Below are 13,449 nucleotides of genomic sequence, written 5' to 3'. Positions count from 1 at the left end.
TTTTGGCCAAGATTGGTTGGAATTGGCCCACTGGTTCTGGAGAAGAAGTCGAAAATGTGAAAAGTTCACAGACGGACAGACAGACAGACAGCTGATGGACAACAGGCGATCGGAAAAGCTCACTTGAGCTAAAAACTTCTGTTATGCCGAGTATTTTTCTAAAGACCTTGTGTGGTGTAGGTTCAAATAGACCTATCATATGAAATTTTAGAGAGATTAATTACTACATATGTAACTTTAAAGTGTTGAGCAAGAGAAAGTTACAAATGTAGAAATCTAACAGCGTTATACAGACCCTGAAACGTGCTACTACACCAGTTGCACGGTACGGTTCGGTACGCTTTATGAACGGTACGGTTTGTTTTCTGAACGGTACGGTTCGTTTCTTGAATGGTACGGTTCGTTTCTTGCACGGTGCGGTACGCTTCTTGAACGGTACGGTTCGCTTCTTGCACGGTATGGTTTGCTAAAAATAGCTGCATGCTTTGTGAACGGTTTGCACGTTTTATTAATGAGGTGGGCGTGGCCTGAATGCTTTGACTTCGTATAAACGTGTGTACTATAATGAAATAAACAAACCTTTGGTCACGTAGACAACCATTCGTCTCATAGCGAATTAGAAATCTTCTAACACTTTGCCGCGTAGTTTTGAAATCGTACTTTGTTTTAAGCATCTCGGTGATTTTCACAGTTGATAACCCAGCTTCGTGATGTTTGAGGATAATGCTTCGAATAGCCAGCGATAGTCTACGACCTCCTTTCCCATCGGGCGCCATTGTGAAAATAATATACTGTGGCTGAAAAAGTGGGTCACGTGACATAAATTGCACGCTTTCTGCACGGTACGCTTTCGGGCTTTTGGGGGCGGGGTTTGCATAATATTATCCTGCACGCTTTCTGCACGGTACGGTACGCTTTTTGAACGATACGGTTCGTTTCTTGAACGGGATGGTACGTTTCTTGAACGGTACGGTTCGTTTTTAGCACGGTACGGTACGTTTCTTGAATGGTACGGTTCGTTTCTTGCACGGAACGGTTCGGTTCGTTTTTAAGATGTAGTAGCACGTTTCAGGGTCTGTATTTCTATAGCAAATTGATTGAATAAATGATGTTAGTTAATTAATATACTGTATTTTACACATCAATTAAATTTAATTACAATGATACTGATTTTTCCCAATTTGATAAAAATGTCAATGATTTTTTCCAATTATAAAGCTAAGGTCCCTTGTGAAAACGAGGCCACATTGCTCACCAGTCACCTTGGCTCATGCTTCAAGATTTTCCCTGCATAGTCGCACATAAAATTTGATCTCCTATCGTGGCCCCAACCAACCCCCAAGGGCCATGATTTTAACAAACTCAAATCTGTACTATGTCAGAAGGCTGCCATGTAAATTTGAACTTGTCTGCCCTAGGTTATTTTGGAGGGATTTGCCATTGACCCACTTAAGTTGATTAAACTTTTTGCAAGAATTACTTGACAATTTCAAACAAGAGGTACTGTGAGCAATGCTCACTAAGAATACCCCCCGCTTACCCCAATCTCCCAAAGGGTGTTGGTAATAGGTATAAACTACCTCTTTTCTGAGTGTAAAAAACAAATGGCATGACAAACAGAACCATATTGCTACTTCGATGTCCAGTGTGCATGACCTTTGACCTTTTGACCCCAAAATCAATAGGGAACATCTTCATCCCATGGGTAGTCCATATGTATGATATGGTGACTGTAGGTAGAAAGGATAACGCTTTAGAGCCCGGAAACCATTGCGTCTACAGACGGACGGACGGACGGACAGACAGACAGACAGACGGACAACCTGATTCCAGTATCCCCCCCCCCACAACTTGTTGCGGGGGGTATAATAAATGATCTAATGTTTTCCCCTCTGTTTAAAATGATATTTTGAGAAATGTGCTGCTATTTATCCATTTTCTCAACAAATCAATTTCAATAATATACACTTGAAATAAATAAAATCATTAAAATTTGAAAATACTTGTACTTTATGCATAATATTACAATACATGAATAATATAATATGTCAGTCTAAGTTAATCATGATAATCATAAGCGTACCGAGTTGTTTAAAAAATACTACATATTATGCTGTTCAAAAATACTTATCTTCTTAGGACAAGCCTACAAGTTGGATATAGCAGGGCCTGGGAAGGATAAACAAGAGTTCCATGGGCCAAAACGCTCACCTGAGTTACCCTGCCCCCATATTTGAAGATTTTCCCTATATATTCGCATGTAAAACTTCCCTATTGTGGCTCCAACCTACCCCTGGGGGCCATGATTTTTACAAACTTGAATCTGCCTTATGTCCGTAACCTTTCATGTAAATGTAAACTTCTTTGGCTCAATGAACCATTGAGATTTTTAAAGATTTTCTCTAAATATTTGTATGTAAAACTTTAATCCCTCATTGTGGCCCCATCCTAAACCCCCCCCCCCCCCCCCCCCCCCCCCGTGCGCCATGATTTTAACAAACTTAAATTTGCACTATGGGACCTTTTGTGTAAATATAAACTTTTTTGACCCAGTGATTCGTCAGAAGATTTTCCCCTATATATTTGTATGTAAAACTTTGATCGCCAATTGTGGCCCCATCCTACCCCGGGGGCCATGATTTTAACAAACTTGAACCTGCACTGTCAGAAAGCTTTCTTGCAAATTTCTACCTTCCTGGCCCAGTGGCAATCTAATTAAAATCAGATTTCTTAGATCTGCGCTGTATACTCTGACGATTGTAAGCATATTATAGGATCTGAATTTAATTAGATTGACCCAGTGGTTCTTGAGAAGAAGATTTTACCTGTATATTTGCATGTAAAACTTTGATCCCCTATTGTGGCCCCATCCTACCCCCAGGGGTAATGATTTTAACAAACTTGAATCTGCACTATGTTGTGTTGACAAGAAAGGGACTGATGGACTGACTGACGGACGAACAGGTCAAAACATTATTACAACTTTGTTGCATGGGGTATAATAAGGAACTTTCAAATGTTCTGAGTGACCTTGATCTTTCCAAAATGACCTTCAGAGACCTTGGTCCAAAAGTTAATAAACATTTGTTGATCAATTTTGACCAATTTCGGATGAAAGGTTTAGGAGGTAAGAGCACAGACACGACAGCGACTATATGCTCCCGCAAAATGTTTTGGGGAGCATGAAATAAATATGTAGCATGTATCAGGGATTGAAAATTGGCAGTGCATAATTCAGTCTTGTGTAGTTAATAACTTGATAAATTCAATATAATTATCAGTCAATGAAAATCCATAAAAATACTGACCAACAGCAGTGGCTGTCTTGATTTCCTCAAAAGAAAACTCATCACCATCATTGAACAACAACAGACAGAGGGTTTGGAACAAGGATACTTGAAGTTCCTTTTTCTCTCCCTGTGTGAATAAATCAACATCAATCTTATTTGAAATTTGAATAAATAAATAATGGTAACATAGAGTACATTCATGTAACGGTTTTACATCTTGCAATGGCCTTCAACTCAACATTTATCAACGATATTTTATCTATTAACAATAATCATTTTCATTCCTCTGTCAATTCGATATATCCCTGTGAACTCAAAATAAAAGACACCACAGTCCTCCACCTCTGCTTCATACTTAGATATTTTATCGAAAATGAATATTTTAAAACGGCAAAACTAAAAATTCAACTTTATGACAAACAGGAAGATTTCAGATTCTCCATTGTCAACTTCCCATATTTATGTAGCAATATTCCATCATCACTGATCACCTGCATATGGTGTTTATATTTCACGGCTGATTTGATACGCAAGAGCTTGTTCTGTGTATGATTAGTTTTTAAATTGAACCAGGTTACTGACATACAAGTTGATGTTACAAGAATTTCAACAGTCTCGTTTAAAGTCGCAAATTCTATGGTCGTTATAATGATCTAGTTTGCCAATACAACCTATCATTGGGTCAAATGCTGTCAGACATGTTTCATACTAATTGTTAGGCTGTTCTTGGCACATTGATTTTGACTACGGATTACTTTGTTTACCTTATCAAGATATAGGGCTCACGACGGATGTGACCAGTCGACTGGGGATGCTTACTCCTCTTAGGCACTTGGTCCCACTACTAATAAGTCCAGGGGTTCGTCTTTGTCTAACTCTCTATTTTGTATTCCTTACAGGAGTTATGAGATTGATCACTTTTCATTATCTTCACCTTTCATTTGCTAAGAAAGATATCTTAAAGCTGATATGAATTCCTCCTACGATTTAGGATTTTGAGGTTTGGGCAGAAGTACCCTAAATCCAGTATTTCTTGCTTGTCGAGAATTTTAAGGCCATTGTAAAATGAAATTCTCTGGTTGTCCTTAATATCAAGAATGAATTGTTATAATTAGAATTTCCTGCAATTCCATAGATTTCAGCAATTTACAATTGAATACTTTTGGGTCCAGTGAGCTTTCTTGTGAAGACTTTTTCAATGATACCTGATTTGTTGACATTGACCACTAACCTAGTTTATTTTTGGAATTCAACAACCAAAAAAAAAAAAAAAAAAAAAAAAAAAAAACCAAGCCAAAAAACAAACAAGTAAATTTTTTTTAACACCCCCCCCCAAATGTCTTGTAGTACCACTGTTGTATTTCTCTGTGTGTGTGTGTGGGGGGGGGGGGGGGGATCAGTGTTTCAGAAACACATCTTGGGCTTAAAATAAATATTGATTTGTTTGATGTACTCTGACCGACCCATGAAATTTGCTCCGACCCAATCATTTTTTCCGCACTTGGAAATTTAAATTTTTTTGGTTTGCTGCCTGGAAAGTAGACATTCTTCAAATTAGTTTTAAACTTGATGCCATTTTTTTTTTTATTTGGACTAGTTGTTATACGGAATTTTTATTATCAAAATGTCCTTTGGGCGTCTTTCAGTTCAACTTTCACTTTGATGACCATATGTTAATCCGGGAACTTTTCAAACTCTTTTCTACATAAACAATCAAATACACCGCATCACTGCTCCAAATTATCACATTATCTACAAACAAGATAGAGCAAGAAGCTACAAACACCCCCATCGAGGCTTGATCGTATTTGTGTACAAAAGTTAGAGAGCCATGTTACTTAGGGCTATTCCAGTAAAAAAAATATGGGGGGAGGGAAGGCACTTTATCTTTCAGACAGCCACCCATACAATTAAATTTTCCTCTGCTACCACCACCCATACAACTAGATTCTCCCCTGCCACCACTACCCATACAAATAAAATTAAGAATTCAATACTGAAATCACCTTTATAACAAGATTTTCCTTTAAAGGTAGAGTTTAGTTTCAACAAGTTCATATTGGTCTTAATCCTATGTGCATGCAACTATTTTCCAGATAAGCCAGAATTTTTGGTGATGAATATGAACAAATTACCCGAATCTAAATGAATTTTGACTACATTAACTAAATGTGAATAAATATTCAAACGTTGATATTGTAATTTGTGATCCATTCTCAAGCCAAACTAAACCTGTAATGTCATCCTAAGCATGTTGATTTTAATCGTTGACAGAGGTTTGCTCATACCAAAATTATTACAATACCGTAGTGGTCTAGTGTTTAGCATTTGGTCTTTTAGCAGTGTTGTAGGTTCAAGCCTTGGCCGTGACATAGGCCTATGTGTTAAAACAGGTTGTACATGTTGATGTTTCAGACACGTGTGGCACATCACAACGTTCCGAGAAAATTCGGACATTTTTTAAATTTTTTTTTTTTTACATGAATGTGGATATCATTATTATCTTGAAAGACCTGACATTAATTGCCAAAGCCATCGGCTGATAAAAATGTGGAAGCGTGTTTCGGTGGGTTTATGGCTGCAACTTCTTAGTTAACTCGTACATTATTTTCTTCTCGTTCCCTTCCGAGTTCACTAAAAATATCCCTTAATAGATCATATCTGGAGATGGTGTTACTTCTAACATGTCACTCCAACAGAAAACATTTCGTTTACATTTATTCATTTAATATTGTTGTCATTTCTACACACACTGAAATATTTACTTTGAATAGTTATCTGCCCATTTAGCAATCATTTTTTTTAACATAATGTAGGATGGATCCGCTTTTCTTCTTCCTCTTCTTTTATAATATAAGAAACACAACATGATACAGACTCTGTAATGTCTTCATTTTTATCATAATTCACAAGCACCCATAGTTTTTTTCAACCCAGAAGACAACCACCCATACAAACACATTTTCCAAACTCACCACTACCCATACAGATACATTTTCCCAAATAACCACCACCCATCCAAAAAAATATCAACTGCCTTCCCTCCCCTCATACGTTTTTTGCTGGAATAGCCCTTAAATAAAAAATCATGTGGGATAGCACACCAAAATTATGGCTGACCACGAGTCTGCGTTTAAGTTGATGGTCTATATTTCTGAAAAAGCATGCATATTATTTTGATATGGGATTATTTAAATGTATTATGGCAATTCAATAGGTGAAAGGCACTTTTACTTCACTCTTAAACTGAGACACACGAATGGAACATGATCGTCACAACAAATTGAACGATGCTGGGAAGTCGACATTAAAAATCAAATTATGATGGGCAATATTAAAATTTATAGTAAATTGCCGTCATCATGCAATTCACTTGGATATTCATGGATCACATTAAAGTGTTTAAGTGATTACTATTATGAATGTCAAATCACAAATAGAAGAATCGATTGATCAATGGTAATAAAAAGGGGTGTTAATTTATTTATTATCAACTGTAGAGTTCCTCATCCATGACGAATACAAAACATCCTGAGAAAATTTCAGGAGACATTGGAAGATTTACGTGTTTTATATACAATGTGCACAAAATGAATGTTCTAAACTCTGTCTGGCAGCGTTATATGTGTTTAATGAAAACATCAGTAAATTTGTAAATTTAATTTTCATGACATTCAAAAACAACAATACTTGAAAAATGTGGGTCAGAGTACATCAAACAAATTTTTTTTCAATAATGGCCTTGTTTTCTACCTTCTTCTATAGCATACTTTTTTGTACTATAAGTATACTTTTTCTATACCAACTTAAAAGCATACTTTTTTTGGTACTTTTCACTGGAAATCTTTTCAGTACCAACTGAAAAGTATTTTTTGTGCTTACTTAAGGGTGTACTTTTTGTATTTTCTCCGAATACTCCTTTGTACTTAATACATTTTCATGCTTTTTCTGTACTGACTGAAAAGTATACTTTTTCTGTACTTGCTTAAGGGTATACCTTTTTGCACTTTTCTCTGGATACTTTTATTGTACTTAATACATTTTTGTGCTTTTTCTGTACCAACTGAGAAGTATACTTTAATTTATGATAATTTTTATATACTTGCTTCAGAGTATACTTTTTTTTGGTACTTTATACATTTTTGTGCTTTTTCTGTACTGACTGAAAATATACTTTTATGATACTTTTTCTATACTTGCTTCAGTACTTTTTTTGGTACTTTATACATTTCTGTGCTTTTTCTGTACCGACTGAAAAGTATACTTTTATGATACTTTTTCTAAACTAATCTTATGAAGAGGATACTTTTTAAAATTATTTTTCTCTGGATACTTTTTTTAACGTAATACATTTTTGTGCTTTTTCTGTATTTCCAATCATACTTTTTATGTACTATGCAACAAATAAAGAAATGCTAAAAGTGTACATTTGTTCTCTTACAGCACAAAAAAAGTATTTTTATTTTTTTATTTTACGAAATTTAGATTGACCAAATGTATAGTTCCAAATTTAGTCAAAAATGCATGCTTTTCGGTATGGTTTTTTTGGTGTACTTTTTTCTGGTACTTTTTTTGCTTTGTTTTCCTCTAGGTAAGTAGTTGTTGATATTTACCCCTGCAAACTTGGCTTTGAGTACACAGTGCCCCAGGGTAGACTGCCATTGTAACTTCTTACCACTGTGTTTACTGTAGAAGAAGGACTTAAAGATCTCCTGCAGCTTCACCATCTAGAAATACACACACATAATTTAAATAACCTGCAGCTTTATCATCTAGAAATACACACACAAGATTTAAATAACCTGCAGCTTTATCATCTAGAAATACACACACAAGATTTAAATAACCTGCAGCTTTATCATCTAGAAATACACACACAAGATTTAAATAACCTGCAGCTTCACCATCTAGAAATACACACACAAGATTTAAATAACCTGCAGCTTTATCATCTAGAAATACACACACAAGATTTAAATAACCTGCAGCTTCACCATCTAGAAATACACACACAAGATTTAAATAACCTGCAGCTTCACCATCTAGAAATACACACACAAGATTTAAATAACCTGCAGCTTCACCATCTAGAAATACACACACAAGATTTAAATAACCTGCAGCTTTATCATCTAGAACTAGACACAGAGACACACAGCTTTGATAACAGTCCCTAAAACGTTCCACTTTCCATGGCACTTACAGTCGTAGCAGTGAGGGATCTTTAGCATGCCAATGCCTGTTGCAACACAGGACTTCTGTTTTTCAAGTCATATCTAAAAGACTCGCAATTCTCACCTCTAAATGCCAAGTGTTTAGTGAAACACTTATGTTTATGTCGCATGTGAACGTTATATCACTAAACTACCATGATCCCAATGCACACTTAATTAAACTCGCACTTCCACATTTTGCAAAGGCCTTGTGCCAAGTTTGGTTCCCTATACATTCACATGTAAAACTTTTATCCCCTATTGTGGCCCCTTCCTAACCCAAAGGGTCATGATTTCTACAAACTTTAATCTCCACTTTTTCAGGAAGCTTTCATGTAAATTTCACCTCTTCTGACCTAGTGGTTTTTAAGAAGATTTTTTTATCCTATTTTTGCATTTCTATGATTATCTCCCCTTTGAATGGGGCATGGTCCTTCATTTGAACAAACTTGAATCCCCTTCACCTAAGGATGATCTGTTCAAAACTGATTGAAATTGATCCAGTGGTTCTGAAGAAGATTTTCTTATATATCAGCATGTAAAACTTTGTCTCCCTTATGTGGCCCCACCCTACCCTCGGGGGGGCCATGATCTGAACAAACTTAAATCTGCACTATGTTAGGAAGCTTTCATGTAAATCTCAGCCCTTCTGGCTCATTGGCTCTTGAGAAGAAGATTTTTAAAGATTTTCCCTATATATTTCTATGTAAAACTTTGATCCCCTATTGTGGCCTCAATCTACCCCCGGGGGCCATGATTTGAACAAACTTGAATCTGCACTATGTCAGGAAGCTTTCATATAAATTTCAGCTCTTCTGGCTCATTGGTTCTACTCTAAATTAGGAAGTTTTCACTTAAATCTCTACTCATATGGCCTGGTGTTTCTTGAGAAGATTTTTAATAAGATTTTCCCTATATATTCACATCTAAACTTTGACCACCTATTGTGGCCCCACCTTACCCCCAGGGTTCATGATTTAACAAGCTTGAATATCCACTATGTCAGGAAGCTTTCATGTAAATTTCAGCTTTTCTGGCCCAGTGGTTCTTGAGAAGATTTTAAAATGGTCCCACCCTAACTTTTGTTATTATCGCCCCTTTGAAGGGAGCATGGGCCTTCATTTCAACAAACTTGAATCCCCTTCACCCAAGGATAATTTGTTCCATGTTTGATTGAAATTGGCCCAGTGGTTCTAAAGGAGATTTTCCTCTATGTATGCATGTAGAACTTTGATCCTCTATTGTGGCCCCAACCTATCCACAGGGGCAGTGATCTGAGCAAATTTGAATCTACTTTAATCTGAGCAAATTTGAATCTATCAGAAAGCTTTCAGGTAAATCTTCACTCTTTTGGCCCAGTCGTTCTTGAGAAGAAAATTTTCAAAGATTTTCTTTATATATTTGCATGTATAAATTTGATCCCATATTGTGGCTCCAACATACCCCCAGGGGTCATGATTTTTACAAACTTGAATCTCCACTTTGTCAGGAAGCTTTCATGCAAATTTCAGCTCTTTCGGCCCAGTGGTTCCTGTGAAGATTTTTAAATGACCCAACTCTATTGTTGCACTCTATTGATTATCACCCCTCTGAAGGAAACAAGGCCCTTCATTTGAACAAACTTAAATCCCCTTCACCCAAGAATGCTTTGTGCCAAGTTTGGTTGAAATTGGTCCATTGGTTCTGGACCAAAATATGAAAATGTGAAAAGTTTTTATGCCAATGACACCAGAAACACCGACAAGATAATGGACAAATTTTGATCAGAAAAACACACTTGAGCCCTCAGCTCAGGGTGAGCTAAAAACTATTTAGTGAAGTATTGTCATTTTGTTAGTAACAAGAGGCCCACAGGCCTTATCGGTCACCCGAGTACTGGTATCACTACTCCCAAGGGCTATGAAATCTAGGGAAAAAAAGCTAAATTATAATGTTCAGCAACAGTATTAAACAAGTTGTGTTCTTAAAATTGCAATGCCCTCCGATGAAAGACTTTACATAATATAATATGTGCATTAACATTAAAAGATAAGACTAATTTGGACTCATCCTAGAGTCAAAACCCTGGGTTGTGAAATTCACCATTTTTTGTACATCCTTTTCCCCTATTCGAATTATGCATTTAGATTTTATACAGTATCAGCAAACTTAAATACATCCTTCAAATCATTATAATTTTGACACCACCCTGAAACCAAACCCTTACACCTAGGATCATGGAATTGACAATTTTGGTGAAGGACTATCTACTCCCTCTAAATATCCATTTAGTTTCAATTTAGTATCAATAACACTAAAGAAGATGTTATTAAAGTGTTTTACACATAAACATTATATACTAAGTATGGACCCATCCTGGGGTCAAAACCCCTACCCCAATGATCATGAAATTTACAATTTTAGTAAAGGCCTTCCTGCTCTACATCACTATGCATTTAGTTTTTCTTAAACGGTTTTTGTGCGGTTTTAGATTAGAAGATAAATTGGTCAATTTTGGGCAGTTCTTGCCCTGCCCCTAAGGCCCCTGGGGAGCAGGAGTCCTGCAATCTAAAATCTATTTCCCCCTTGTTCCAAAGATGCTTCATACTAAATTTGAAAAGAATTGGAATGGTAGTTATCAAGAGGAAGTTAAAAATGACACACAACGGATGTCACACGACTACGGACTCAAGACCTATTGCAATCGGTCACCTGCGTTTACTCAGGTGATCTAATAATTTTAACCATGGATCTTAGAAATATTTACAGAAAGTCATGAAAAAGACTTACATCTGCAGGTAAATGGACCTCCATCGGAGTGTAGGTAGGCCAGTATCCCATTGTTAGAATGTTGACCGTCATCTCAATACCACCCGGGCTATCTATGTGCTGCATGTGCTGCAAATAATTAGATGCCATTATTTTATCTCACATGAAACATGGATGAAAATAGATATATCAGCAATATTTGTCTATTCATTTCAAAATCCATCACCTACCCAAGTAGCTCAGTAGGTCCAGCAAGGTTTTAAAAAAAATTTCTGATTGCTTTCTACTAAAACTGCATTTTTTGACTATATTATATAAAGTAAATATGAAAGTTTTCAATTTTAAAATATTGTTGGGTATATCCTCCACTTAACATCCATATCAAATTTCTCTGGTGTAGCATACAACCTTAAAGTGTGACACTGATGCCCGGGTCATGAAAATAGCTCTCCGGACAGACAAATAAGTTTTCCATATCAATAGCTTGAGCTGAAACTTAAGTCAATGTTACAATGACTAATGCAGTTGAATTCTTTAAGAAACATCACTTAAGCCCACTGCATTGTGAATTTCCATTCTTTTTACTATACTGACTCTCAGTATATATTTTAAGAGTCTATTCTGCAATTAGTCATAAAAAAGCTAAAATCAAAATCAACAAGAGGCCCATGGGCCACATCGCTTAACTGAGTCACCTCGGCCAATATTTAAAGATTTTTCCCTCCATGTTTGCATGTAAAACTTTGATCCCCTATTGTGGCCCCAACCTACACCCAGGGGCCATGATTTGCATTAACTTGAATCTGCACTATGTCAGGAAGTTTTCATGTGAATTTGTAATTTCCTAGCCTAGTAGTTCTAGAGAAGAAGATTTTTAAAGACTTTCCCCAATATATTTGTATGAAAAAATTTGATCCCCTATTGTGGCCCTACCCAAATTCTGGGGGTCATGATTTTAACAAACTTGAATCTCCATTATGTCAGGAAGCTTTCATGTAAATGTCAGCTCTTCTGGCCCAGTGGTTCTTGAAAAGAACAGCTTTAAAGATTTTCTCTATATATTTGTATGTAGAATTTTGATTCCCTATTGTAGCCCCATCCTACCTCCGGGGGCCATGATTTTAACAAACTTGAATCTGCACTATATCAGGAAGACTTCATGTAAATGTAAACTTTTCTGGCCCAGTGATTCTTGAGAGGAAGATAAAAAAAAGAAAGATTTTTTCTATACATTTGTATGTAAAACTTTGATCCCCTATTGCAGCCCCATTCTACCCTCAGGGGCCATGATTCTAACAAACTTGAATCTGCAGTCAGGAAGCTGTCATGTAAATTTGTATTTTTCTAGCCCAGTGGTTCTTGAGAAGAAGATTTCTAGAGATTTTCTCTATTTATTCCTATTTAAAATATTGATCCCCTATAGTGGCCCCAACCTACCCCAGGGTGCCATGATTTGAACAAACTTGAATCTGCACTGTGTCAGGAAGCTTTCATGTAAATCTCAGTTCTTCTGACCCAGAGGTTCTTGAGAAGAAGATTTTTAGAGATTTTCTCTATTTATTCCTATTTAAAATATTGATCCCCTATAGTGGCCCCAACCTATCCCCGGGGGGCATGATTTGAACAAACTTGAATCTGCATCGTGTCAGGAAGCTTTCATATAAATCATGTAAAGCTCTTCTGGCCCAGTGGTTCTTGAGAAGAAGATTTTTAAATATTTTCTCTATATATTTGAATGTAAAACTTTGATCCTCTATAGTAGCCCCAACCTACCCTCAGGGGCCATGATTCTAACAAACTTGAATCTGCACTATGTCAGGAAGCTTTTATGTAAATTTCAGCTCCTCTGGCCCAGTGGTTCTTGAGAAGAAGATTTTTAAATGACCCCACTCTATTTTTGCGATTATCTACCCTTTTAAGGGGGTATGGCTCTTCAATTGAACAAACTTGAAAGCCCTTCACCCAAGGATGCTTTTGGCCAAGTTTGATTGGAATTGGCCCACTGTTTCTGGAGAAGAAGTCGAAAATGTGAAAAGTTTACAGATGGATAGACGACGGACAACAGGCAATCAGAAAAGCTCACTTGAGCTTTCAGCTCAGGTGAGCTAACAATTATAAAACGAAAACTAGAAAAAATATTGTAATAATATGAATTGTTCTTATAACCTATCAATCTTAGAACATTTATTGTGAGTGTC

At 36.5% G+C, this 13,449-nt stretch overlaps 1 protein-coding gene across 2 annotated transcripts in view; it reads right to left on the bottom strand.

Annotated features, from left to right (window-relative positions):
* LOC125658912 (cullin-4A-like) overlaps positions 1-13,449 on the bottom strand; it is a 75,574-nt gene that overhangs the window by 21,132 nt on the left and 40,993 nt on the right. For both annotated transcript variants that reach the window (XM_056149692.1, XM_056149693.1), the window contains exons 15-17: positions 11,273-11,380; positions 7,904-8,017; positions 3,309-3,417 (exon numbers count right to left, since the gene is read on the bottom strand). In XM_056149692.1, coding sequence (XP_056005667.1) covers positions 3,309-3,417; positions 7,904-8,017; positions 11,273-11,380 — 331 coding nt within the window. The remainder of the gene's footprint in view (positions 1-3,308; positions 3,418-7,903; positions 8,018-11,272; positions 11,381-13,449) is intronic.

This window comes from Ostrea edulis, chromosome 9 (genome assembly GCF_947568905.1).
Source record: "Ostrea edulis chromosome 9, xbOstEdul1.1, whole genome shotgun sequence".
NCBI classification, from domain to species: domain Eukaryota; kingdom Metazoa; phylum Mollusca; class Bivalvia; order Ostreida; family Ostreidae; genus Ostrea; species Ostrea edulis.
This window is presented reverse-complemented; position numbering and strand designations above follow the sequence as displayed.